Source organism: Phasianus colchicus, chromosome 9, assembly GCF_987193195.1.
Source record: "Phasianus colchicus chromosome 9, bPhaCol1.hap1.1, whole genome shotgun sequence".
Classification (NCBI taxonomy): Eukaryota; Metazoa; Chordata; class Aves; order Galliformes; family Phasianidae; genus Phasianus; species Phasianus colchicus.
In genome coordinates this window covers 9,199,801-9,227,163 of record NC_143444.1, presented here as the reverse complement: position 1 = coordinate 9,227,163, position 27,363 = coordinate 9,199,801, and the positions used below count along the sequence as shown (strand labels likewise).

The following is a 27,363-nucleotide window of genomic DNA, read 5'->3' as shown; positions in this document are numbered from 1 at the left end:
GAAAAGAAACAGATGTATTGTTCAGTCTGTGTGTTCCAGAAGCAGCAGACGGAGAACAGGGTACTGCTGGGATCAGAGTCTGACACATCCCCAGGGCCCCTGCATCCGCCCCAAGGAGCGCAGCGCTCTCTTGTCTGTCCAGAATACACAAGGCGTGATTACCCAAAGGCACAGACTTGCTATGGGATGCCAAGAAGAGCCTTTGGGGATTGTGTAGCGCTTATCGTGGGATGTCTGTGGGAAGAATAAGGAGGGGTAGAAAGGGAGGGACCAGTGCAGTCTGGGGAGGAACGAGCATGGAAAAACAGGGAAAAAGGACAAAAAGGGCACTGGGTGCTGCTCTGGCTGTGCCATGTCTTCTGACTGAGCTCTCTTTATAGCCGTCTCCCAGGTGAGGGGCTCTGTTCAATGCACAGAGCACGTAAGGAAGCGGAAGCAGCAGAACGTGGAGGGAGCCTCAAACCCTAGCAGCTGGAGGAACGGGGGTGTAGGATGCGTGATGGTGTGTGCAAGTGCTAGCACACAGCAAGCCGGGCCGGCTGGTGACTGCGGTAAGTGATGTGGGAGTCAGGGGATAGGCTGCACAGACTGTGTGGCACAGCACTGGCTGGCCATCTACATTGCACAGATAGATAGATGGATAGATAGATATTCCGCTTGTGGGCTTTCATGATGATTTGTCTGCGAGGGGAAGAGGATGAGGCCATTTGTGCTGTTTGCAAGTGATTGGGTATTGTGCATGTGCTGAGCTGCATGGCTGTGTACGTATACATGAATTGCATGTATGCACATACTACATCTATACATGCACTTGCTATGCGTGCACACACAGTGTCCCTGCTAGAATGTCAGTGCTGCAGCACCCTCATCTCTCTTGTGCTGCTGGATTCAGCAAACCCCAACACAAAGCAACCTCAGTGCAGGCATTCCCAGAGGCACTCCTGGAAGCAAACACAGCTGGCTGCCCTATTCCTTCCCAGCTGCCCCTGCTGGCCCCAGAACCTGCCCTCACAGCCTGCTGTGTTCTTATGTCCTTAGAACCCTCCCTAGAAGCTAGCAGAGCTGTTTGTATTTCACTTAAGGACCTCTGAAAGCAGCAGCTGAGGGAGAAAACGAAGCATCTGTCAGCAAGCAGCAAACACCCATGGCACAGGGCTAGCAGCTCATACCAGCTCATGCTTGGGTCTTGCAGCGTCACCCCTCTTATGGCTGCCCACATGCCTGGGGAGTGAAGGGTGACAGCTATGAGGTGGGCTCGCAGAGCGAGGGCTGGGAGCCACAGTGCCATCCCCTGTTAAAGCCCATCGGAACGCGAGGGCTGCTGTGCGTAATACAGAGAAAACCTCAGGCCAGGCTTACTCATTTGGGGCTCTCACTGCTGTCTCGCTGCCCTTCGAACACACGGTGCAGAGGGGCTGCATGCACTCATTTGGGGAGCCCCATGCATACCAAAATGCACGGCCGTGCGATGGCTGTGGGCGCTCCATGCACCACGGCTGTGGGATGTTCCTGCAAGCAGCTGGGGTCCTGCCCAGCACAACGTGCAGCATCGGGGCTGCTAACTGTGTAGTTCTGCAAGAGATACGTGGCACCCGAGAAATACTGGCTGCTCTGGCTGTGAGGTTCACATCATACTGAGTGTGCAATTTGCTTGAGATATGCTTTAAAATCGTGGGGGACATCTGGATGCTCAGACTTCACCTGTCTCAAAGGTGAAAGATTATGACCTACGGGGATATTGCTGGGGTAAAAAGCTTCCCAACCATTCATTCAAGCTGCATCTAGGCAAGTGGATCTTTCATAAATAAAAGGAATGAAGAATAAAAGAGAAAGCCACCAGTGAGCAGGTTGTGCTGCCCTGCTGAGGCTGAGCAAGGTTGGTGCCCACTCTCAGCATGTGCTTGCAGCGGCAGGACAGGCTGCACAAGGTGCTTCTCAGGGCAAGGAAAGGTAATTTAATTTTGAAGGTGGTAGTTGCTCAGAAAGTAGTGACTGCTGTCTGATGATGGTCAGTGTGAGCAAACAGAGGGCAGTCCCAAACAGTAATATAAGCACCAGATGGTTCATCAGATCTAATATAAATTGGGGGAAGTTATGAGCTAAGCTGACCAGATGGAAAAAAAAAAAAAGTAACTAAATGTTTGTGGATGGAAAAAAAGCAAGAGCTCTTTCAGAAGTGTTTATGAAGGAAACAATTTTGGCAGACATTTAATCTGATAGCTGCTAAAAATGATAAAACAATACTCAGAAAACAAAAAAGGGAAAAGAGTTCATAACGTACATGAGGAAGACGGTGTAATGTGGTCAACATAATTCTGTTGACACCTGGTCTTGATTTAGTCCCTGAAATCTTATGACTAATGTATAATGATCTTGAGAGGCACATACAGTGGTATTACAAGTATGCAGGTTAGAAAAGGCTGACTGTCTGATCCCAATAAAATATCTGTGAGAGGACACATGGGCTCACCTCTTGAAGTAGGAAATAGCACTACATGGGTGTTTTCAGAGGTTTAGCTGGGACAGGAATACTTGTCCTTCACTCCTCCAACTGTTTAATGCAAAATTAGAGACCCAAAGGAAGAATCGGGAACTGCAACTTTCAAGAGGAGTGATTTCAGAAACAAAAAACTCCCATAGGAGTAATAAGGGAAAGCAGATAGACTGATGAAGATAGCGCCAGATAAGCAAAAAAAGCCACATCCTTAACCCTTCCCAGGACAGGGATGTACATGGAGCACCATTGGCTGCACATCCTTCCCCGGGGCTTCCAACCCTGCAGGAAGCTTCACTGTGAGCAAACTGGCTGAGCCCAGCAGCTCTGCAAGAGAACCTGCATTTTTAAGTGGAAGCTTTATCTTTAATTATTACTAATGGCATCAATTGTGTCTCTTCTTTAGAAAGATGTCAAAAAAAAGATGTATTTGACTTTTGTCTCCTGTTTTACAATCTAATGCTATGGGTGTGATTTCTTACTGAGGAACAGGAAGGAAAACTGGTATGACTAAGCTCACCTCAACCTTTCAGAGGTGCCAGAGCAAACACTCAGCCCCTGCCTACTCAGTTGAAGTCATGGTGAGTGAAGTCCACTCAGAGGCAGTAGCAAAATCCACAGGAGCTCACTGGAAAGAGATAATGCTCAAGGCAAAGGTCACTGTCAACACTGGAAAATTTCTTTTCGTGACAAAAAAAAAAAAAGAAAGAAAAAGAAAAAAAAATAAGAGGGCTACAGCTGGCCTTAAAACCTCACAGCTCTGCTGCAACATGCCATTGCTTTGTGGTGAGGGGACACTGACCTCCCCCAGCTCTGAGACTGCACAGGACTGCACTGTGGTCCACTGGGAGCTCAGCTCCATGACACGGCCGTAGCATGCTGCCATTAAACAAGTAGCTCTGCTGCAGATGCTCTACGGCTTGTGCTGGGCACACCACAGTCCCTAAGGGTTGGGAAAACCCGCTGGCAATGTCAGAAACCCTAATCCTGCCTGGATTTTCTGTGCTTAGTGCAGCCAGTTCTTGGAACTGGGCTTGTGCAACCATCCTCTTGAAAAAGAGCCTTCTCCTAACCCAAGGATTACAACAACCCTTGTGACAGTCCTGGGGAACACAGTTACATGCAGCAGTAGAACTGCAGGGGTGCCACGGTGATGCCACTCGCCCTGCTGCTCACACGGAGCTGCTCACTTGGAAGGAGCTCACTTGGAAAGAGCACAGCGCTCTGAAGTGAGGTATTGGTGTCACTCTCCCTGGAGGCATTCAAGAACCATGAGATGCAGCATGGAGGGACATGGATTAGCAGGCATAGACTGATGGTTGGATGATTGGACTACATGATCTTAGAGGTCTTTTCCACTCTTAATGATTCTATGATTTCTATTGCCTTGGCACCGAGCCATAGATGCCCAGGATTTAATTCGTAATTTCAAAGCGTTTCCACAATTTCCTCCTCTGCTTTTCACTGCCAAAAACCATCTGAATCATACAACCTCCTGACCCAATGCCTCTGCTAGCAGAAATTCCTGGAGCATTAGCAGCCAAAGAGTGGCTATAAGCGAGGAGCATGAAAATGTCACATGAGAACAAAACCAGAGCGTGAAAAATAGCTCATATAGTTGCAAGAAACTGAAGTAGGAGCACACAATATTCTGGGGTAAAATGCTTTTACCTTGATAAGTAAGATTGGCTCAGTTCAATTATTCCTGGAAGCATTAAAAGGGCACTAGATAAGGCACATGCTGAGCAGCAAGACCTAGATGAAAGTGTTGCCTTTCCTATGCTTTGCTTTTTTCTCTTTGTAATGCTATAATGTGATTGAAAGAATAGCAATAATAGCAGAGTGACACAATCCAAAGCAAAGGAGAACAAACCCAAATGCAGCAGCCATGGGTGCAGAAACAAAGGAAGAAAAACTGCTTGTTTTTAGAAGGCCTCAGGTAGACAGGGATCTCCAACAAGATACCCTCACCTCCACTGCTAACCCTTAAATGAGGTCTGGGAAAGGGTGGATCCTGGCTCCAGCCCTTCAGGTCACTCAGGTTCATTTCATACATCTGAGCTCCCCTGCTCAATCATTGCTTCGTGCTCTGACTTAGCATTTCTGCTACACTCTTGCTCAACTATGAGGCTTCAGTTGCTATTTCCTGCTATTCTGCTTCATCAGACTGCATGAGCCAAGACCCTCAAGGTAAAGACAGCTGTTGGTGGAAAATAAGGAACTGCACATGAAAGGACAGCACTGGGCATAAGTTGTACTACCTGATGGCATCGATGAGAGCAACAGCAGTGCTCTGCTAGCACTCCACTCCAAGTAGATGCCAGCCCTTTAAATTAGAGGCAAAGACTAATGAGAAGAGCCAAAAAGTGCCTGGGGTACCTTGCCTCCAAAGGAACATCAGCGTTGCCCAGCACACTGTCAACTGTGCTCAAAACAATTGGAGCTCCGAAACTGCAGAGCGGTGCTGAATTTAACACAGGTCCTTCCATTTTGTCACCAAACCATCAATAATCACTCTACTTGCTCTGCTTCTGTCTAGCAGTGATTTCATACAGATCTTTCATCATCAGTGTTACAGAAAAGAGTCAAACTTCTTACCAAAGACAGCAAATTCCTACAGCTACTCCTCTGTCCAAGACTTTCTTATCCCTCACAAGACAATTTTATCTTTTGTTCCTGGAAACCCACACTGGTTGCTTCTCATTTCCTTCTTCTTTCTAGATGTTTGTAAACAGTTCAATCAGATGTTCCCCTATTCTTCTGAGAAGTTCATCTGACCCATGTAACTCCTAGTTTCCTCCTTTTGGGGTTCTAAGAGTGCTTTCCCAGGAAATAGGAACTGAATTGGGAAGGGTGCCCGTAGGCCTTGGAGAAGAGCCCTCACATATGTGCAATGCTCCCAGTGGGCCAGGAGCTGCGGTTTATGGTGAGGATGCTCTTTGCCTCATCCCACGGGCTGGAGTACAGCAGCCTCATGGCATGGGCACGTTGATGGTTGGCAGCTTCAAGATCTGGTACAGGGGTGACACTGCAGGACTGAGCCACAACCATGGCCAATATGCTTTAGCCAAGGTTTAGCCATCACTTCTGGCTGGAATAATTTTGCTGTCAGAACCAGTGGAAAGCATTTCTTTGGAAAATGACTGGGATGACAAAGAAACCAGAAGCCAGGAAGATTTCCTGTAGGATTGCAAGCAGGCGCTCTCACAGCACGTACTTGAAACTGCCAGCCCTGCATGCACTTGGGTTTCAATATGCAAGGCAGGCGGACAAGATGAAGGTGATTAAAACCACAGAAGATAGTTTGTGCATCATTGTTCATGATCATACTGAATGAGCTGTCCTCTTTCCTGTTTCGGACATAATGCCAGATACATTACTTGAAATGCAGCTTTCGATCCTCAGTGCCGCCTGTGTTATTAACCCAGGCTAAGCAACACTTGCACTGGGGGACTACAGAAATGACAGAGCAATTTCAGAAATACATATGCACAACTTCCACCCACATTTTCAGGGTACATTCTTTTAGAAACAAAACCAGTGCAATATCCAAAGTCGGGAAGGGAGATGAGTGAGACACTGTGTCTGGATCAAAGGCACGTACCAAAATGTGAGCGTTATGGGGGGTCACGCTGGTTTGGAATGTTTTAGCATCTCCAGTATTTTTGTAGAAACCAAACAGCCAACGGTGAAACAGTTTCCTTCCTTGGAGAACCAGTAGGGGAGAGCAGGCTGCTGCACCTGACAGAGCTACTCTGGTACATGGCAGTGCCTACTCTTCCAGGAAGGCAGATGCAGTGTAAAGATTACTCTCTCTTTCAGTGATTCCCCACTGAAACACTGCCAGGTTTGCTGGCAGGCTATAGAGGATCTGTGCCGATTGCCTCTGCAGCCACTTGCTGGTGGCTCTCGCTACAGGTAGCAGCACAGGCTTTAGGCAAGCCTGCCTCACAGTGCTCCTCCTCTGCTTCTGCCACGGGGACTGTGAGTGATGGGCACCTGCCCTGAGCCGTGCCCACAGCAGGCACCTCAGGGCACAAGGAGGTGCAGACGTCTGCAGCCCAGACAGACTCTCAGCATGTCTTGCCATTCCTGTGGGACCAGTAGAGCCTGGTCCCAGCTTCCCAGCCAGCATGGCCAGGTGCTGCAGGTGGCTGAAAACAGTGCCGTGGGGAAGGACCCAGAGGTAGATTTTTTTCCCCACTGGAAAGCTACTCTAAAGACACATTGAGATTAATAAACCTCTTCACTAAGCCTGTTATGGATGGACACCGTGGCTGGAAACACAGAGCCTGTTTCCTGGGGACTTTTCATGGAGGCAGGTAGATGAGATAGGATGTTGCAGATCTGCAGGAGCAAACAACCTCCCTCTCCATGTCCCCACAGCCTCAGTGGGCCTCTGCAGCACCGCGGAGTGTTGCCTCGCTCTTCTTCGGGTCTTGGCTAAGCCTGAGCTCAGTGCCGGGAGCAATGCCATCTAGGTCAGAGGGAACTTCTCAGAGGCAGCATCACTTCCCCTCACCATGGCATCAGTCATATCTGGGCAAGGAAAGAGGGTTAGGGTTGTTCCTGGACCTCTTGGTGAGATGGTGTTCAGCTTGAACATGCCCTGGTGAGCAGCTGCTGGCAGAAGTGGAACAGGAATTCCCATGCACCCAAGAAGTAAAAGAAAACTTTAAAGTTGAGCATTTTTTCAGTAAATTTGTATGACTTCTGGCTTGTTCTTGAGACAAATACCAGACTCCTGGTATTTGTACCAAATTCCTGACTCAATCTACCAGCTTTTGCCAACCGAGGTTATTTCTCACGAATAAATGTGCTGAGGAGCTGTGTGTCCTCATGGCAGTGTGCTGCACTCCACCCTTTGTTCAGTTCATATTTATAAGAAATATCCTTGCTTAAATGAAAAAAAAAAAAAACCCATGAAAAAAAACTTTATTCTTGCTTTCTCTGCATGCAGAGTACATGTTCGTCAGGACACGTGCCTTGTGACAAGTTAAGACAGAACATTTTGGGGAAGGGAAACTTCTGACAACTCATACCTGACAGATGAATGTACTATAACACTCCCAATGGGCCTGATCCTCACTGGGAGAAGGTAGCACCTGACTTTAGTCACGATATGCTGATTTACAACAAAAAAAAATCTGTCTGAAAGAGTGACAGAAAGAACAGTGGTGGACAGCCTCCAAAGAGGCTTTGCATCTTGTCACCCAAAACATGCACAGGAGATGGCCCTCGCTGCAGACAAGTGACATCTATCAACTCCACAATCACACGTGAGTGTCATGAGAAGACTAAGCAAAGGGGGAGTGTTGGGAGGAGAGGCGGCAAAGCAACATGTAATACAGGCCCTTGGACAGATAGGAAAAACTGGATTTGCATTTCAAGTTTTCAGTGTCCCAAAAGGCAGTGTTCTTCCAGGAGGGAAGCCTGATGGCCCAGGGGTGTCCCTCCACTTGTAGGGGCAGGGTGCAGGTTTCAATGAGTGCAACAAGGGATGCTCCATGAGCAGTTCTCCATTTTCTCCCTCTTAAGTTTCATGTAGCATCGCATGGTCTTAAAGGTAAAAGACAAAGGTGAAGAGAAATGGAAAGCACACATTTTGTCTCCAATTCTTCATGATTTCCATTTGTCCCATATTCCCTCCTATTAATTACTTCTTTACAGAAAAGATATTTTAGCAGCATCATACTCTACAAACCGGGCAGGCAGCCAGCGCTCTGTAAACCCCCAACCTGAGGCTGAACAGAAAGATGAGAGCTTTTACTGTCAAAAGGCTGCTCAGAGAGATCAGTGTCCATCTGACTATTAGCTACCATTGGAAACATCACATATCAAGAGATCCATAGCTGAAACTATGAAAGACATAAACACATCTACATTCAAAGGCCCTTACTCAAAACTGAACTGGGATGCAACAAACCAGCCCCCACATTCACAAAAAAAAAAAAAAAAAAAAAAAAAAAAAAAAGAATAAAGAAAAGACAGAAAGAAAGAAAGAAGGAAGGGGAAATTCAGATTAGTCACAAAGAAGTTCCCCCGCCTGCCTCTGTGCACATAAAACCCTCTCCTGAAGGCAGCATGTTCATTTCATTTCTGCTCCTGGGACAGGAGCACCTATCTCATCCGCTTTGTGCTCCACAGGCCCTCCTGTGCTCCTCGTCCCTGCCCTGCTGGCAGAGATGGAAGAACAGCCAGATACGGAATTGAGAAAGCACAACGATCAGAAGGACTGTGAAAAGGAGCCTGCTGGCATAATGAGTGATGATGAGTGGAAGGACTGGCAAAAAGGACAGGCTAAGAGGAACACGCTGTACCTCGTGTCCGCAGCCACTCAGTGGATATTACTGCTTGCCTGCTTGATTTACCTTGGCACAGATTCTCTGCAACTCTGGACGGTAAGAGTTCATGTTCAACCCGTTGTCTTCTGGCCTGTAGAACTTTGTATGGGATTTCGTAAGCAAAGGTTTATCCCTATTTAGCCGTAAGGTTCTAATGCATTCCTAATAATTCTCACACATTTCTTATACCTCTTGTCCTCATAACAGTGCCCAGTGTCACCAAGTACAGGGCTGGGGGATAGGCTGTCAAGAAGTGGGATGGTTCCAGGAATGCACTGCACAGTAGCACCCATGGAAGAGGTCTGTCCCCTCACGACTCTGGCCCCACCACCTCAGTACCTGCTAGTGGAGCTGACTTGCAGAGACTTGTGTGTGCTCTTTTAATTGAGATTGTCTGAGTGGAGAGTTACTTTTATTAAGTGCAGAATGAAGGACCAGAAACCAAGTAGCTTATAAACTTCTCCTGAATTTTAAAATATACTATATATGCAGGTAGATATGTCAGAATGCAAGCTAGCTTGTGACAGCTCTAGCAAGAGCCTGGAAACCCTACAGTGCTCCCAGGCTGCATGCACACTGGGCTTTGGGAACAGCAATCTGTATTTGCAGAGGACAGTACAAGCCTGTGTGTGTCTACATGAGAGAAAGATACTGAATATGAGACCAGAGGGTTTCATTTACATATTGCAGACAATATGCCAAATTGAGATGCTTGAGATTTGTAAACTTTTAGTAAACCTGCAGCAAATACATTTTCCTCTTTCACATGTTTGCAGACTAGTGAATTATCAACAAGATTTCACTGCTATTTCAGTGTTCCTTATGCACTAGCTACTCCTCCCACATCTTTTCCAGGAGAGGTGATTACTTTGAAGTGTGTTGTGCTTCATGTTACCGGAGTTCATTCTGTCCTCTCACTTAGACATGACAGAGAAGCAAGCCAGGCATATGACACTGCAAGGGAGAGATGGCCTGATGCTCTAGATGCTTTGCTGTGCAATGAAAAAGCCCATGCTCTGTGCAAATTTCACAGTCCTGTACCTCACAGCAGTTGTTAAATTTTACAGTGATGTCACTGATAACACTAAGAGATAACACATTTCATTTAGTTCGGTCTTCTACTATGTTGTTTGTTTTTTTTTTGAGAGAAGTTGCGCTTAAAGCCAATGGAGATGGGGAAGCTGTGGCACCCTGCTTGAATAAGGTTGGTGATAAGGGCAGTGAGGTTCAAGCACAGGTTGCACAGAGAGGAGGGGGATGCCACATCCCTGGAAATATTAAAGATCGGGCTGGATGGGGCTCTGAGCACCAGATGGAACTGTATGTGCAGTGCAGGGGAGTGGAGCTAGATGACCTTTAAAGATCCCTTCCAACTCAAACAATTCTACGAATCTATGAAACACAGAAACCTCTCTAGGGTCTCATTCTGGCTGCAAGCCCTTAACTCCCAGCAGTTCTCTGCTCTGTAAAAGATGTAAACTCATGTCTTCTGCCACCAGAAGAAGATGGCAGTGCTGCCTGTCAGCTTTACAAACTCTAGACAGAAGCTGATGAGGAGAGGACATGCAGGTCTGGAGTTTCCCTCCTCAATAGAAATGACTGAAACAGGGTGCTCAAGGAGCGGCAGCCGCTGCAGATGAAAAGCCGAGGCCTGGGAGTCACCAGATAGGACTCCTCCAGCTTTAAGCACTTGTTAAGTGCAGGCTCAGAACCTGTTCCCACTATTTTAAGCACCAAGTACCCTGTTTGACAGGACATGCTGTATGGGAGAGGTCTCAGGGGCTACACCCCGCGGGGCTTTCATCGCATGAGAATTACAGGGCTTTGTAGGGTAACCATGGACTCACCTTAAAGCAGAGGGAGCAGTGCTAATCAGACCTGACTCTGTGGGCAGTTTAGGGAGACAGACTTGGGAGTGAGGGCACAGCACCATCTGGGTGGCAGGCTCAGAGAGCTGGGGCTTGGCAGTGACCAAGAGGCTGTTCCTGCTCTTGGGAAGCTCCTCAGCAGGACAGTGCCATGCTAATTGTAATAGTCAGACAGTAGCTGTGCTTTTCATAGCAAGACTATGTTTGATTACTTTCCATTGTCCTCACAAATCCCTAAATCCCACTGGACTATTCAGCGAAAACACAGTATAAATAATGTTATGAAACATGTTCAAGAATGAGAGAATCTGCACCACAGGACATGCTTAACAAAAATGTACAGCAAGCTGGTTTGTATCACCATGTGGCTAGGAGAGCAAGCCTCAGCTATGACCTCCAAATGAGCAACTATTAACAATAGTAACTTGTGTATCTGCAATGCTTGTGACTTCCCATCTCTGCTGAAATTACCTCCTTCTGCTAAGCCAGCTGGGAAAGACCAAGGGCAGGCTGCTTGCAGGTATAGTCAGAGGGTGTGAAACCCCCTAGTGATGAATGCAGGCAAAATAAATGGCAATGGCAGCTCAACAGCTCCTAGTGACCTACTGCAAGATGGTTTTGCTCGAAGAGAGCAGGAAAGGGTGCAGGGGAAGTAATTTTACAGAGGTTTAATGTAGATGAGAAAGATATGGTCATAATCCTGGCATACAACTCACTTTCAGTGCACAGTCACCTAAAACTTATTAGATTTGTTGATAATGAAGTCCTTCAAGACTTCACCAAAGATGTGCCAAACATGTAAAGAGCCTTAGTGCCAGTGGGGCTGATATTTTTTAGAATTGCCACGAGCTCGTCCCAAACACGTGTTTTAACAGACCCTGTCCACTGACAGCCACACTGGACAGCTTGCAGTGGATGTTGCACGACCTCAGAAGCTCAGCAGTTCTGCACTTAGCTATCTTGTTGGGAAACTACCTGGAAATTTCAACTGCTTGAGTCAAAGGGTGAGACGCTTGTACATTTGGGCACCTAGAAACATAGTAAGTGTAGCCTCAAGCCACCCCAGTGATGGATAGGATAGTAATGTTTCACTGGCACCAGATAGCGATGACACAATAAAAGCTTGTCTTTGGTAGTTGAATCCAGCCTTGCAAAGCACTACATCAGCTGTAACAGCACTAGAGGGTGCCAGAGCAGACCTTTCCCACTGCCAGCACCCTCTTCACACTTCAGCACTTACAGCACAGCAGGCTGCCACTCCAAACATCTTCCCTGCTCTCTTGCCTCTGCCAGGGTGCAGCACTGAATCCACGAGTAAGCGTGTCTGTCTGTGCTCACCCTCGAGTCTGCTACTTCCAGCACTATTTACGTGCTCACAGTGAGGAGACTGCTGTTGTTTCTGTAACAGATGGGTAAAAAATATAAAAGATAGCTGGTCAGATGCGTGCTGACGCATCTTTGAAAACCCATAGCATAGGCGGAGAAGAAAACACAGCAGCCAGCTTAATCTGTCACTCTTAAATCAGGCAAGATATTGAAGAATTGTGGTTGTGAACACACTACAGATTTGGGCCTCCTGTGGTTAAGATGAGAGATGTGTTAGAGATGTTAAGTTCAGATTTTAAAAAATCTAATGCAGCAGCTTGGTGCTTTGCATATCTGATCATTAAAATACCCACTTCTCTATTTGCATTCACTTTTTCTGTTATACTTGTAAAACGTAAACCAATTTTAAACATGCCTTAATGCACTTCTAAGGGAGCCATTGGGAGCATTGCATCCTGTGACAGCCTGACCCAGAGTGCAGAGAATACACCGAGAGCACTTGTTCTGAGCCTACAAAGCCAGAGCCACCTTTTGGTGCCCTGCAGCACGAGGGTGACAGATGGGGCACGTCCAGCTGTGTGGGCAGGCATCCCCAGCTGCCAGCTGCACTCAAGCAACCATGCAGAAAGGTTCTGTACCCCAAGGTCCTTCCTTGCTGCTTGGTCTGCCTTGGTCATGCTCACCAGGATGTTTTTCCAGGCAGGACCATATGTCCACGGTGTGCTCAGCTGCCGGATGAAGGTTGGACTGGCTGGGAAGTACTCTAAAATTTTACTTTATAATAATGCTAGTATGAGCAAGCAAGGTTCATAGCTGGCTAGTAGCAGTCCTGTTCCCAGCAGAGAAATGAAAGCAAAACTGGCAGAAGCAATGGGACCCAGGGGCATTAACATTCTCTTCTTATTTTTTCAGCCTCACAACAACAAAGTCAAGTGGACCTTCACCCGGTACACAGGTGGGTGGGCAGCCAGGCAGGGGTCTCCTGGTGCTGTGGGGCACTTGTCCCACTTCCCAAATGGATCCCCATGGTGCCTGGGGGCTCTGGTAGCCCAAGTACCTGGCGCTGTGGCACTGGTGGAGGACAAGGCCAGGAGAGAAGTGGAAAGAGGAACAGTGCCACAATGTACAAAACCAATCAACGAGGTTTTTCTCCAAGGGAAGAAACACGCGAAATTGGAGCAGCTTTCTGCTGTCCATACTGAAATACTAAAACAAACACTCATTCTGTTAAAGAACAAAACAACAGAACAAAAGGACTGGAAGGAGCAGTCCTTGAGAGTAGCCCCTGCAGAGAAGGACCTGGGGGTCCTGGTGGATGAAAAACTTAACACGAGCCAGCAGTGTGCTCTTGCAGCTCAGAAAGCAAATGGTATCATGGGCTCCATCAGAAGAGGGGTGGCCAGCAGGGACAGGGAGGTGATTGGCCCTCTCTATTCTTTCTGCTCTTGTGATGCCCCATTTGGAATACTGCGTCCAGGTCTGGAGCCCCCAGTACAAGAAAAACAGGAGCTGTTGGAGAGGGTCCTGAGAAGAGCCACAAAGATGATCAGGGGACTGGAGCACCTCCCTTACAAAGAGGCACTGAGGGAGCTGAGCTTGTTCAGCCTGGAGAAAAGAAGGCTGCACGGTGACCTCATTGCAGCCTTTCAGTACCTAAAGGGAGCCTGCAAACAGGAGGGGAGTCAACTCTTGGAAAGGGTAGTTAACTGCAGGATGAGGGGAAATGGTTTTAAGTTGAGGGAGGGGAGATTTAGGCTGGATGTCGGGGAAGTTCTTTACCATGAGAGTTGTGAGGTGCTGGAACAGCTGCCCAGAAAGGTTGTGGATGCCCCGTCCCTGGAAGTGTTCAAGGCCAGGTTGGATGGGGCCCTGGGCAGCCTGGTCTAGCATTAAATGGGGAGGTTGGTGGCCCTGCATGTGACAGGGGGGTTGGAGATTCATGATCCTTGAGGTCCCTTCCAACCGCAGCCATTCTGTGATTCTGTGAAAACATGTGTTTTTGAGAATTTACTGAGCACACACAGTACCCTCTTGGGGTATTTCTGAAACAAGTAAATGATTTCCTGATTTATGAAAAATGCAAATGATTTCCTGGGGAAGAGTGAGCATACACATGGTGGCAGAAAGAGCAGCGCAACTGTGTACGTTGCATGCTTTGCCCCATGCCACACCTCAGCAACAGAAGCAACTACTCAAACTTTCAAATCACAATTAAAACATTGTGCATTTGGTGAATATTACAATGGTGGCAGACAGTCTAAGCTAATAGGAAGCCATGTTTCTAGAGAAAAAGCTTGGGAAGTCTGCCCACTGCAGAGCGGGGCTCTGTCTGTTGTGCAGACAGAGACCTGATGATGATGATTTCTCATCAGCCTCTCCAGTGTAGTGCACAGCACAGCAGGACACATTTCCAGCATAGCTCTGGGAACTGATACTGATCGTTCCCAGAGAAAACCTTTCATGGTAAAGTTTTAATTTCTCCAGATTCTGCTCTGTGTTCATTTATTCCTTCTGTTTCTGTCTACATTGCTCTCTCATCCTGCTTTCTTCAAAAGGATCCAAGCACAAAGGCAGGGATTTTTGTTACCCACATCTCCAGAGGAAGCTCTTTTTTTCCTTTCTTCTAGCTTGGATAACTTTTCCCTCCTCTAATATGATGCTTTTATTTTCTGTTTTTCTAAGGAATCCACGCTTCCTAAACTCATAGGAATGCTTTACTTCCATGTCTTAATTAATAGAGTAAATAAATAGTATATAAACAGAAACCTGGGGAAATTATTCAAACTGGAGCTGCAGTTCAAAAGGTGCAGCATGCTCAGGAATGGGAAACTGAAAACTTTCACTGCACATCATGTATGTCTAGCACAGATGATAATCTAGCTCCAGTCTGCACCATTCTCTAGCTCAGTCTCTTCCTTTCCTATGTTTTTCCACCCTACCTGCAGGCTGTCTGTACAAAACTACCTTCTATCAAGAAGATATTTGTCTCAATGGGATCATCTTTTCTCTCTCTTCTGTTCCAGGCCATAGCATCGCAGGAGTGGCCATGAATCTCAGTGCTGAATTTACCTCCATTCCTGTCATAAATGGCTCCATCATGATTCCCTGCGATGGCCTCTACGTGGTGTCCCTGAAGGGTGTTTTGTCTCCTGACCTGGAGAAGGGCTCTCTGAAGCTAATGATGCAGAATACAGAAAGCAAGAATGCCCCATCCCTCTGGGAGCGAGATGTCCAGAACAGCAGCAACTCAATAGATCTCATCACGATACTCTACTTGTTTGCTGAAAATAACATCATCTTGTCAACCAGCTTGAACGCCACAATCCAGGATTTGACATTTAGCCTTGTTCTACTAAATCCCATTTTTTGCAACTCATAGATGATGACATGAAACATAACACATAAAGTACAGCTTTTCCTACTGATCCATTTGAACGTAGGAGGCTTGTTCCCCAAGCTGTACTTGTACAGGCAGACTCCCTTCTTGGGGCTGTGGAAAGCCTCAGCTGGAGTGCAGATAAATCACAATGCAAACAGGCTTCATATAGCACATGCATCTCTTTGGAGCTCTACACAGCTAGGATGGATCCTTCTAACACACAGCAAAGGGGTGTGTGAAGCCATTGAGGACAACAGAGATGAAAGCCAAAGAAATGTATCCAAGCTTCATTGATATTCAGAGAAACCCTGGGTGTCTCTAGTCACTTGGCAGTATCTGTATATAATACAAACGTGCTGTATATTTGCTAAAATAGTGATAAATCAGGAAGATACGCCAGGAAGATATTGCCTTTGCAGAGAACTGGGTAAATGCTCTGCCAGGTAAAGGCCATAAAGGGAAGGTGAGCTTCCAAAAGGAGCTAACAGAGTACACTGGACTGCAGGAAGGTCCTGCAGCTGCCTTGGGATCTGTAGGAGCAGCTATGAGAGAGAAGGCTCGCAGGCCATCCCAGCTGTCTGTAGAATATTGATCCTGAGCCATGTGTCAGGTAGGATGTTTACATCTTGACGCCAGGTCTCAGAGGTGTTAATCTGAAGGAGAATCTCCCTCAGAAACACACACAGAGAATGGTTCAACCCCAGGCACATGAAATTTGGGAAGAAGCATGAAGGCCCTTCACTTGGTAACTTCTCTCTGATGGACCAACTGGAACTTGAAGGTCTGCACATCTCCTCAGGGAGGACCGGATAGGTCCGAAGAGTCTTGCTATGAAGGCATACACCACAAAGAGGTTCACAACCCAACTTCCATGACACATCTGTGCACCCATATGTACCCTGCCTGGCTTCTGCCAGAATCCAGAGACAGGCTGTTCCTGGCCACTGTGGGCCAGAAGCCCATGTTACACACAGCTGCTATTGAGGACAACACTGTCTGTGCCCTGAACACAGCAGGCAGCTGTGGCATTTCTGGTTGAACTAGGGCAGATTTTAAGGACAAGTTGACCATCTGGCTTCCAGTGAACCCCAGCAACATTTCAGCATCTCCTTGCTGACTGTACGCTCCAAAGTCTATTATTAAAGGTATTTATATATTTATACTATAGGCATGAGAATGTTATTTCTTAGAAACATCCAAAGGGAAGGGTTGCAACTTCAGGTTGTCAGACTAAGCTCCACTTGCAGATTCTCCCCACGCCACAGAGCTTTCCTGCTCTGTTCAGCTTCTCAGCTCCTGCAGACACAAGCATCAAAGGCAACTTCGGAAATCCTCCAGACTTTGGTGAGCTTTTCCACTCACATTACACTGTTGCTGGCACGTTTTACACACACACCTCCTGAGCTCCATGGAGGAAACCTCCGTGGCTGAAGCAGTGACTCCACTGAGTGCTGAGAAGCAGCTTTTTCCATCAGGACTGAGCTGCAGGCTGGCTTGTGTCTGCATGGTGCTACACCAGCTAAGAGACTAAGCCTCAATGCTAACAGATCTATCTCTCAGAAAGGATCAACCTTCCTGCTCAGAGCAGGAGAGGGCATTTCACACCCTGCGCTTTGAAGCTGACCTAGACTGACCTATATACATATGAACACACACTTGTCTTGAAATAAAGACTGAAACAATTCAATTCCAGAGCTTAATGACTTGTGCGATTAACTCACCAAGTTTCTGTAGTTTCTATATCATCAGCTTCAGTCTTGTGATCCCTGTCTCCACAAAGCTCAAAGACTCTTGCATAGATGAACATTAATTTTTTGCTATTGGGTTGTTAAGCTTCTGTAGCAGCTTGAAGATGGTGCTTATGTCACATCTTATAGTTCTGACCAACCAGATTAGTGCACTGAGGTTTTGAGTCACCGCTCAAAACCACCTATGATAGTATCTGGAAGGTTCTGGAGAAAATCCATGGCTCTGGAGAGACATGGCTCTGCTGCCCCAACTAACAGGGACTTCATGGTCTGTCTCTCATTGGCTGTTTCACAAGAACCCTTACACAGAATACAGTCATCAGCCAGGGATTACTGACAATGCCATGATGTTAAAGCGATCTCCACTGCTACTTATGTTTGAGCCACACTACTGCATAAACAGCAGAGGTGGCCACGACATACTCCTTCCCTTTCTTTCCCACTCCCTGCATGCATGAAGGAAGGGACAGGGTGATAAGCTCATGTAAGAGCCATGGTCACCCCTGAGGAGAAACTGGCCTCCTTGGTGCCCATCAGAACTGCAGAGCTGTTGCCTCCTGGCTGAGCTGAAACCACTGAGAGCAGAGCGGAGCAGAACCGAGACCAACAATAGAAACATTTAGTCACCTTTCACCTCCCTTCAAAAGTCATCACCTTTTCTACCACAAATGGTTGCAACTAATGATGAATAATTAACCTGTGGTTTTCAGAGAGCCAGCATGAGTCACAGTTATTGCCTGTTCACTTCACTAGCAAGAGAGAACAAGGAAGCTGCAATGTGGCTGGCAAAACACAGCTGATCCTACTGCTGTAAAGCTGGCACTGCCCAGTGTCAGCAGCAGAAAGCAGAGGACTCCATTTGTCAGGGCTAAAACAGAAAACAGGCTGAAGGTGATCCCACTGAGTTGCTGAGCACCAAGGCAGCATCCCAGTGTCAACCACAGCTGACACTTGTGTGCCATGCTGGCACAACATCATGGAGCTCACCCCACCCCATTCATAAGCAGAATGAGGCACTAGAAAGGCTGCAGGCTGAGGCAGGAGGAGGTAGTCTGGCTGACATGTTCCAGGGAAACAAGTACTGGGCAGAAGGAGCAGGCAAGCACAAGAAAGAGGAGATCAGGAGAGATACAATGCCAGAAGCAGGTCTGGGGATTGTGTCTGCAACTGTGGGACTGGGGGAAAACTAAAGGAATGCTTCTCCTATGAATCCGCACTCAGTGAAGCAAACCTCTGCAAACACTGAAATACATCCACTGCCTCCTCAAACACCCATTTCCTCATCCTAATGCAAAGACTTGTACATTTAGCTTTTAAAATATGACAGCCAGTATCAGTTATTCTAAATGGCAATATTAGTCACCTCTTCAGGAGGTAAAGTTGTCCCCAGGGGATTACTAGCTAGAGCAGATCCCAAGCACAAACACAATCCTACCTGTGGACTTGCACTTTTTACTGCTTCTGTGGTTTCAGGGTTGGTCGCCCACACAGCCCTCCAGTGGTCAGCCAAGGCACCAAGGTGTGGAGCTGGGCCACTGGCCAAAGCACGTGGGTGATCTACTGGTGTTCATTCAGAGAGCAAACAGAACAAAGGCTGAGGCAAGACAAAGCTTGATGTGGGTACAACTGTGTTTTCATAATGATTTGATTTACTATTGGCTTTAAGACAAAATTCATACATACTTACTGGCAATCCCGAGACCCATTTGGCTTATTTATTTTTTAAAAAAAAAAAAATCTGTATTGATTTTTTGATTGAGTGATTGATAAAGAAACATTTAACCGTATGTAGGATCTGCTTCACAAAGCATACATCAACACTGCAATTTCATCACCAAGTAAATCCCTGAGACACTGCATCACTGCCTTATCTCAAGGAGTTCAAAGGACTCACTGTCCTTTGCCTTTTTTTAATTTAGTGTTTCTGTTACTGTCCATGTCTGCCTATTTGGATTGCTATCACTGGCACAGAAGGTTAGTGGGACACGTAGATCCAGTGGGGACATTATTTGGGGTTATGTGCAGCCTTTTGAAACAATCTGCTTTTCTCCCTGTCACTTCTCTTAAGATCCAGAGTACACACCTGCCAACAAGAAACTTCTTCCAGTGTTTCTTGTGTCCCATGCTTGATGAACTAATTTTGGTGTTTTCCAGACCAGGCTGTACATTGTCTCACGAAGCATCCACCCTTTACAAGAAAAGATTTGCTCCTGCTTGCATGAGCAAGATCTCAGTGCGTCCCACAGGGTTTCAGTAACCTGAACAACTTCCCAGCTATGCTGGAGTGATGCTCAACTGCTTTCCTAAGAAGAGAGACAGGGAAGGTGCTGCATTGCCATGCCAGTGCATTATGGCCCATGCACAGACACAGCCAGAGGGCTCAGCTGCCCTGTGCCAGGCAACAGCCAGGGCTCTGGCCCTTCTGGGCACAGTCACAGGCAGCCTTGCCTCTTGCCTGGGTCTGTGGGAATAACAGCAAGAAGCAGATGAAGGAAATAACCCTCCACAGATACTTCACATTTTCCCAGATATCTGCACTGTTTGGACCACATAAGCTGGGACCATCAGCAAAAATGACAATGCAGGAGGGAGTGGTCTGAGCTGAATGTCAGGTCTCTGGTCTCCAGAAGCAAGGCATATTGTGACACTAATATGTAAAAAGAAAGCCATGCCAGAATGTCAGAGAAAGGGAAATCAGTAACTAAAGCCTGAGCTTAGTGGAAACAATTTCTCCTGGATACTTAACTTCTGTGCCACTCCTACATATTGTAAATGCAGCCAATCAAAAGAGCAGAGAGACATAAAATCACTAAAAACTGTCTCTGCAGATGCAGTCAGATACAGAGGTAGGCAAGACATATGTACAGAGACTGAAGACAGAGAGCTGCTTTCTCAAAGGAAGCATCAAGCCAGCAGCTAAACAGGAACAGGGAGTCCAGCAGGAGAGTTTTTCAACAGACTGTGAAGAGGGCTTTACAGAGAGAAAAGCAGCTCCTCCGCATGCCTCAGAGTGAAAACTCTTGACCAGCAGAGAGAATTCCCCTTTGCAGCTGGAAGTAGCCTGCTTGCTGCTGGTTGGCACTGCTCATTGCCCAAAAACTCTCTAGGACAGTGCATTCGTTTCAAAGCCTAGGGAAACCTCAGAGACAAACCATGACAGACAGTCTGATACAGTCAGTGAGCATTGCAACTAGCTTGTTGGTGCTTTGACAGATACTAACTGTTCATTTATTGAACATATAGCAGAAAGCAGCAGGCAACTTTCCAGCTTGGGAAGTCCATGGATAACAGCAGAAGAAGGGCAGGGAGAAGAGCTTGGCAATGCCAGGGGCCACAAAGCCTAGAGGGCTCTGTCCTGAGAGCCTGGGGAAAATGGACAAACAGACAAACCTTGTCAGTGTTCAGAGTCCTGCAGGCTGGGGCTGAATTTTGTCTTAGCATCAAAAGACCAAGAAAAATCTGACAATTCCTACAGGGTCAGGAAGGAATGTATTATAAATTACTACAAATCATACCAAGAAGCTGTAGAATCACATCATTTTAAATAGAAACAATTCTGGTTAAAAAGCAACTTAAAAGGTTAGATTACTCAGAGGATATAGTGCAATCATAAGGAAAGAGCAGAGATCTCTCTTAAGTAATGGAAGTTACACAGATAACGATCTGTTGAGGGTCATGTACATAAGCACATGGATTAACGTGTTCTCTCAGCTCTGATGTTTATCAGATACCTCACTTCTTGTGTACCTTTTTGTTGAGCTGAGGGCTATTTAATAATCCCACTCAGAGGGAAATATCAAAATATTTTTGGCTTTTATAATTCTGTAGTGCAATTCTGAATGAAGGGCTTATGCCATCTCTCCCTGGAGAGAACAGGACTGCCTGGCTCCTGGTGCTCCAATGGAGTGTGAAAGCAATGGGATTTTCTTCTTTGCCTTGTTCCTCACCTGCTGGTCCCAGACTGGGTGTAGACCTCGGGGTCTGAAATTATCTTTCATAGAATTATATCATAGAATGATGGAATGGCTCAAGTTGAAGAAATCCATAAAGATCATCTAGTTCCAACACTCCTGCCATGAGCAGGGTTGTCAACCACCAGATCAGGCTGCCCAGGATCCCATTCAACCTGGCCTTGAACACTTCCAGAGACTGGGCATCCACAACCTCTCTGGGCAACCTGTTCCACTGCCTCACCACCCTCTGAGTAAAAAATCTCTGCATAATGTTTAGCCTAAATCTACCCTCATATTTTAAAGCTGTTCCTGCTTGTCTATCACTATCAGATGGTGCAAAAAGTTGATCCCCCTCCTGCTTGTAAACTCCCTTTAAGTATTGACAGACCACAATGAGATCTCTCCATAGCCTTCTCTTCTCCAAGCTAAACAAGCCCAGCTCCCTCAACCTTTCTTCATGGGAGAGGTGCTCCAGCCCTTAGATTAAGGCCTCCTTGAGACGCGATCCAGCCTGCATCCTTCTTGTGCTGGGGGCTCCAGGCTTGGACACAGTACTCCATATGAGGCCTTACAAAGGCAGAGCACAGCCCACTTCCCTCACCCTGCTGCCACACCTCTGTTGATGCAGCCCAGGACATTGCTGACCTGGGCTGCAAGAAGACAATGCTGGCTCACATCCAGATTTTCATCCACCAGGACCCCCAAGTCCTTCTCCACAGGATTGCTCTGAATGTGTTCTTCTCCCTGTCTGTACTCATATCTGGGATCGCCTCACCTAAGTGCATCATCTTGCACTTGGCTTTGTCAAACCTCATTCAATTCTTGTGTGTCTATTTTTCGAGTGTGTTCACATCCCTATGGATGTTGCCCCTGAATTGCCTTGATAGTTTTCTACAGCTTGAAATACCAGAGCAGCCACTGGGTGGTTGCAGGAGACACTCTGTCAACTGTTTAAAGGATGGAAGGATCTCCAGCTCCTCCTGTGGTTGCAGCTAGCCAACAGATGAATGCAGCTGGGGATAAGACATGAAGCTAGCATGCGCAAGCACCCCTCAGGCACGCTGTTAAAGCATCAGCCACACCACTCAGATAGCAGATGACGCAGCTGCAGCCATATAAAAATGTGCTTCATAGACGCACTTCATATCTGGACTGCCTTCAGCCCTTGGCTGTGCCTGTGGTTCTGTTCTGGCCTCCAGCACCAGGTCATTAGTTGAACAGCAGTGCAGTGCTCAAGACAGGCACTCAGAGCTTTCAAGTTTGTACTGCTCCTGTGCAGCACAGTGGGTGAGCCATCCTGGTCCCCGGGGTACTTGCTGTGGTTTGAGTCAGCTTTCCATCAGTCCCATCCCTAGCTGGGCCATAGCTAAACCAATTCAGCCCCAGTTGGGAATGTCCCCTTCAGATGAGCTTTGGGAGAGCACAGATGTCCCCACAAAGAATGATTCTGCTCCCAGAAATGACTTCCTACACAGCCCACTGCCTTGCTGCACGCGCACAATCAGGTACACTTTCTCCAAGGCATCAATTTCAGTTGCAGGTGTTAATGCCACAGTCTGGCATGGTAGGAGGTGTAGGAATTACTTGGGCTCTCCCAGAAGAGCAGTTGACCATGAATCCCGGGCCCCTCTCACTGCTCACTTCGGGAGCTCCCTGTCCCAAAGGCTAGACTCTTGGCCCCATGACAGCTACCTTGCTTCCTCTGAGTGCAATGGAGCTGGCTAGATAGATGCCAATGAAGCCCTGCAGAAGGCAATCCAGGATGCCTTGCTCCCATAACTCCTCTGCTAGGAGGCTGGAAGATATCAAAAGGAAGTCATAGGGTCTTCTTCCCCTCTCCAGGGCTTCAAGGTGCCTTACTCCACCAGAGACCAGTATTCAAATTCTGTTTATTCGGTCACTTCCAATCAGCAGACCACCAAATTTTGCAGGCAAAGCTACACTGAAGCCTTCCTGTTGCAATCTGGAATGCTGCTATGGCCCTAAGCCACGAAATATGTGAGTAAGGAGAGCTTAGTTTTCTCCATTCCTGGATCTGGTTTTGGTGTTTACAAAAAAAATGGACCTAAAGCAAAATTCTTGAAGAAGATTCTACCTGTGATGGTCTTCTAGGTGCAGTTGGATTCCCTCCTTTGCATGATTACACAAGCAAGACAAAACTGTCTGTCACACAGAAATAAGAGAGGCTTCAATTGGGGTTCAAGTTTCCCCTCAGGCTGAATGATGACTGCCACTTATCCTCCACATCAATGTAAACTGCCATGCAAAATCAGGACATCACTAGCTGCATTCTGGGCTTCAGCTGACTTTTTCAAGCTTCCCAGAGGATGGAGGTTTAGGTGATTTCCTGCCTCCATCTGCATTGCTACAGAACTTGAGCAGAGAGAAAAGAAACAGGCATATTCTGAGAACAGACATACTGACTCATGTCAGGATGACAAAATTAGCTCTCAGAGAGCTTCAGCCTGAATGGAGGGGCTCCTAACTACCATACATACAAATAACCCTGGGCAGTGAAAAGGAAAAAGATTCATCAATGTGTTTGCAAGGACCGGATGCCACCTTACATGCTGGCAGGTGGATTAAGTACACCAAGTACCAGCTCATATGTGTGGGACCTTTGTAAACAAGACAAGCCCTACGTGGATGCCAGCATATGGAGGTGGCAGTTTCCAAGGACTTGCCTTGCAGCAGGAGCGAAGGAGGCAGGCTGCAACCCCCCGAGGCTGCCCTGTCATCACAAGATCATTCTTGCTTGATTTAACTAGGATGCCCTGAAGTCAGAACGTTTGCAAACAAAATACACCCTCTTTCTGGCTGCACTTTCTCTGCCTCCTCCTCCTCTCTTTGCCCTCACCTGCCAGGTGCCAGGTGGGCAGCAGGGACCTGTCAACAACCTACCCACTCAAGAGAGCTGAGCAATGACATCTCTTGTTGCTGAGAGGAGTGGGAAGAAAGATGACTATCCTTTTGACAGGGGAGAGGCTTCTGAATGAGGTCAATAATTAAACAGAGGAGCAATAGACGCCAGCTAGTCATGCCAGATCATTGATTTCTGGGCTGGGCAGGAAGCTTTTTGGCTACGAAATGGACTGCAATTTTAAGTTTTTGTTTGGCTGAGTCTTAATCAACTTTCTATATAGAGGGCATGTAAGTGAAACAGGACCATCTGTCACTTTCAATCCTCCACATGCCAGTGGAGTATGACACATCACCAGATAAGCTGTTCTTAGAGCAGGATAAGCTGTTCTTAGAGGGAATACTAGTTGTATTTCCTTATGCGCTGTGCTTGGTGGAATTTCCTTCTTTTCCTTCTGCCGTGGCCTCAAGCTGAGAGGTAATGTGTAAGGAGAATAAGGACGGGAGCTCTTTGATGTCCACTCACAGGTTAGATGTGGTGAAAAGTTTTGTGACTGCTCTTAATGTGAGCAAACATATTAAATTTGGATGAAATTTCCTTAATTTCTGCTAAAACCAACCTCTTGTTCTGCTAAAACCAACCTCAAGTTCTGCTAAAACTAACCTCTTTCCTCTGATTGCAATTCAGATATCTAATCAAGTCAGTTGTGGAATTGCATGAGTCATGTTAGCAGAGGCGAGACTCAGATCTGGGCAGCCACATTCCCAGGCAGTAGCTTTCTGTTCACTTTTTAAAATGAAGTACTTACATGTTCCATTTCAAAATAAGGCTTCATTTCAAAACTAACAGCAGTTGTTTCAAAGGCAAATAAATAACTGTAAGAGTGAAACAAACATTTCCTACGGGGATAACCAAAACACTTTGATATACTGAATATTCTCTAATATTTTGTTTGGAAAGAGAAACAGGAGAAAATGTTTTTCTGTCTGGATTCTCACAATTTTTCAGTGAATTAATAAACCACATGTTCACACAATCCTGGTGAACACCCCACTGCTTTTTCAGACAAGAAACAGAACTTGTCCAGGACATCGCTCAGGAATGGGGAAGTCTGCCTAGGGAAGAATAAGCCCTGAGAGCTCCACAGTGACAATGTGTGAGGCAGACAGAGGGCTCAGTTTTCAAATTGCCTGTGGCGTGGAGTGAGGACAAGCCAAGTTTTTCTAACATGTTCTGGAGGCCAGGAAGAGAAGCTCAGCTCTGGGAAGTCAAAAAGCAATTGAGCAAAGATGGTAAGCAGCCACCAAGCTTGGCTGTGATGGTGAGACAGGAGAAGCCCCTGGCTGAACACGAGGACTGTGCGTGGCCATTGCTTTCCTGGCATTTTGGCAAGATCAGCAGCCCCAGCATGAAAGGAGAAATGATGCTTTGATTGCAGGATAGGGTTCCCCAGCCTGCTCTCCTTCATGGCATTTTAACCCTGCTTGGCTTCCTCATGACATAGCCCATTTGCTGAGAAAACAAAGGAAGCGGACTCCCACAGAGGAGCTTTAACATGGAGTCATTCTGTTCTGAGCAGCACAGCAGGCTCTTTCTGCCGACCAGAAAACCTCCTGGCAGGACAGGCTGATGCAGACCGCAGCTCACCACCAACCAGCAAGGGACAGGGCACAGCCACTCAGCTCTGGCCATGCATGAGTGCATTCTGTCCCCAGGGACTGGGGACAGGCCCTCAGCACGTGCTTGCCCAAGCCTGCGGCACTGCTGCTACCACAACAGACATTTACAATCAGTCTCGCTGTCTGCAAGCTGCAGGGGAGGCACTTTGTGCTTTTCTTAGTGGTGCAACACTATGAACTCTAAAATCCCTGTGCTGGGATATCCTCAGGAGTGATGTAGAGGTTTTGCAACTCCGTCCTCCAAGAATCTGTTTCACAGCCATGATATCCGCCTTCCCCATGGGTACTCCATCACCGGATTCTGCACACCTGCTGTCCCAACGTTCCTCTTTCTTTCCCTGGACTGTGGAAAGTCAGAGCAGTTATCCCTATGCCACATGGCCATAGGAAGGGCAGAACACTGCAGGACTCACATGGACCCACAGAACTTCAAATAGTTGGACGTGAGCTAAGAGCTGTGCTCATTGCTCCACACAAGTTAAGCTCAGGTGGAGGTGAACATCCCATTAAATGGACAGACATCAATTTTAAATGGACAACAAAGGCTATGTTCGTTTGTTTTCCACAGAATCCATGGATTTGATGATCCTTATGGGACCCTTCTAACTTTGGTTATTTTATGATTCTATGATTCTATTAGGTTATTTTATGATTATATGATTCTAATTGTCACGGGATGTTGGATACACTCGGAAAACAGCAGATTCACAACAGAGAAAACCCTCACATGCTACTCAATGAAAGCAAGAAGTAGACAGCACAGGCCTAGCATGTATACCATGACTGCATATATCTAGCTACATGGCTAGTACTCTGTTACACAAAATTGAATGAATAAAGATCAGGTTCCAGCTCCACAGAGCCAAGCCCCTAGACCACAGCACTGCCAGGCCTGGCTGCCTCCCTGCTAGCAGCACTGCCCCAAAGCCACACAGCATACCAGGACTGGCCCCTCTGCAGCAGCTTGAATTGGAAATCCCCTCCTGCAAGACTCATGTGATGGAAGGCTGAGGGTTGTGCAAGGAGGGCTTTCGAGCAGCTTACGCACCCCTGGCTCCAGCATGTCATGATGCTGACTTTGCTGATAAAGTGGCTGTTCTTCAAGTGCACAGAGGAAATATAAAATCAGCATCTGGTGATGCAATGTGGAGGAAGTCAGGAGGATAAACTTGAAAACATCTAGACATTAGGCTATGAGAATACAATCAGCACAGACATTCTTGAGTGATGCTACAAGGGAGCAAGGGCAGGGCAGGGCAGGGACCAGGACGTCACCAAGCAGCTCAGCTCCGGCTGCCAGGAGCACCGGGGCAGGCAGGGGCTGCCCAGCTCACTGGGCCACTTGTCCAAAGGAGCTCGTGCTATGTAGTACGCTACAGCCACTGAGTGACAAGGGTTTTGGAGCCAGGTGTCCTGGCAGGCTGGCCCAGTGCAGGTATGTGGCTCAGAGCTGAGTGACATGCAGCAGCAGGACATAGTTTCATTTCACCACAGTAGAAGCAGAGGGAGGCAGAGTGCTAGACACAGATGCAATGCATGATGTAGCCTTGTAAGGGTTTTTGAACTGGACTGAGAGGAAGAAGATCACAGTGGCTGGGGGCGGATGATGCAAGCCTCTCAGCCCTGGGCTGGGAATAACCATGCAATGGTTTTACATCTCTCAGGATGATTTCTTTCACATCTCAGCAAGCTGGGATCTTTGCCAGACTGAG

General features: G+C 47.1%; 2 protein-coding genes across 4 annotated transcripts in view; one reads left to right on the top strand and one right to left on the bottom strand.

Annotated features, from left to right (window-relative positions):
* Positions 1-27,363, bottom strand: part of FASLG (Fas ligand) — a 143,751-nt gene that overhangs the window by 9,617 nt on the left and 106,771 nt on the right. The gene's annotated exons all lie outside the window — the stretch shown is intronic.
* Positions 5-17,104, top strand: TNFSF4 (TNF superfamily member 4). Of its 2 annotated transcripts, XM_090146099.1 has the most exons (4): positions 11-551; positions 8,642-8,895; positions 12,945-12,987; positions 15,056-17,104. In XM_090146099.1, exons 1-4 carry the CDS (start codon positions 500-502, stop codon positions 15,409-15,411), a joined length of 705 nt encoding a protein of 234 aa, XP_090002225.1. In that variant the 5' UTR covers positions 11-499; the 3' UTR covers positions 15,412-17,104. The 2 variants fall into 2 exon arrangements, with proteins under 2 accessions (XP_090002224.1, XP_090002225.1); XM_090146098.1 differs by lacking the exon at positions 15,056-17,104 and having other exon boundaries at positions 5-551; positions 12,945-15,029.

Coding starts and splice junctions, on each gene's coding strand:
- TNFSF4 (XM_090146098.1), top strand. CDS start 500: ATGGTGTGTGCAAGTGCTAGCACACAGCAAGCCGGGCCGGCTGGTGAC. Junction 552..8,641: donor CGGGCCGGCTGGTGACTGCG/GTAAGTGATGTG, acceptor TGTGCTCCACAG/GCCCTCCTGTGCTCCTCGTC. Junction 8,896..12,944: donor ATTCTCTGCAACTCTGGACG/GTAAGAGTTCAT, acceptor TTATTTTTTCAG/CCTCACAACAACAAAGTCAA.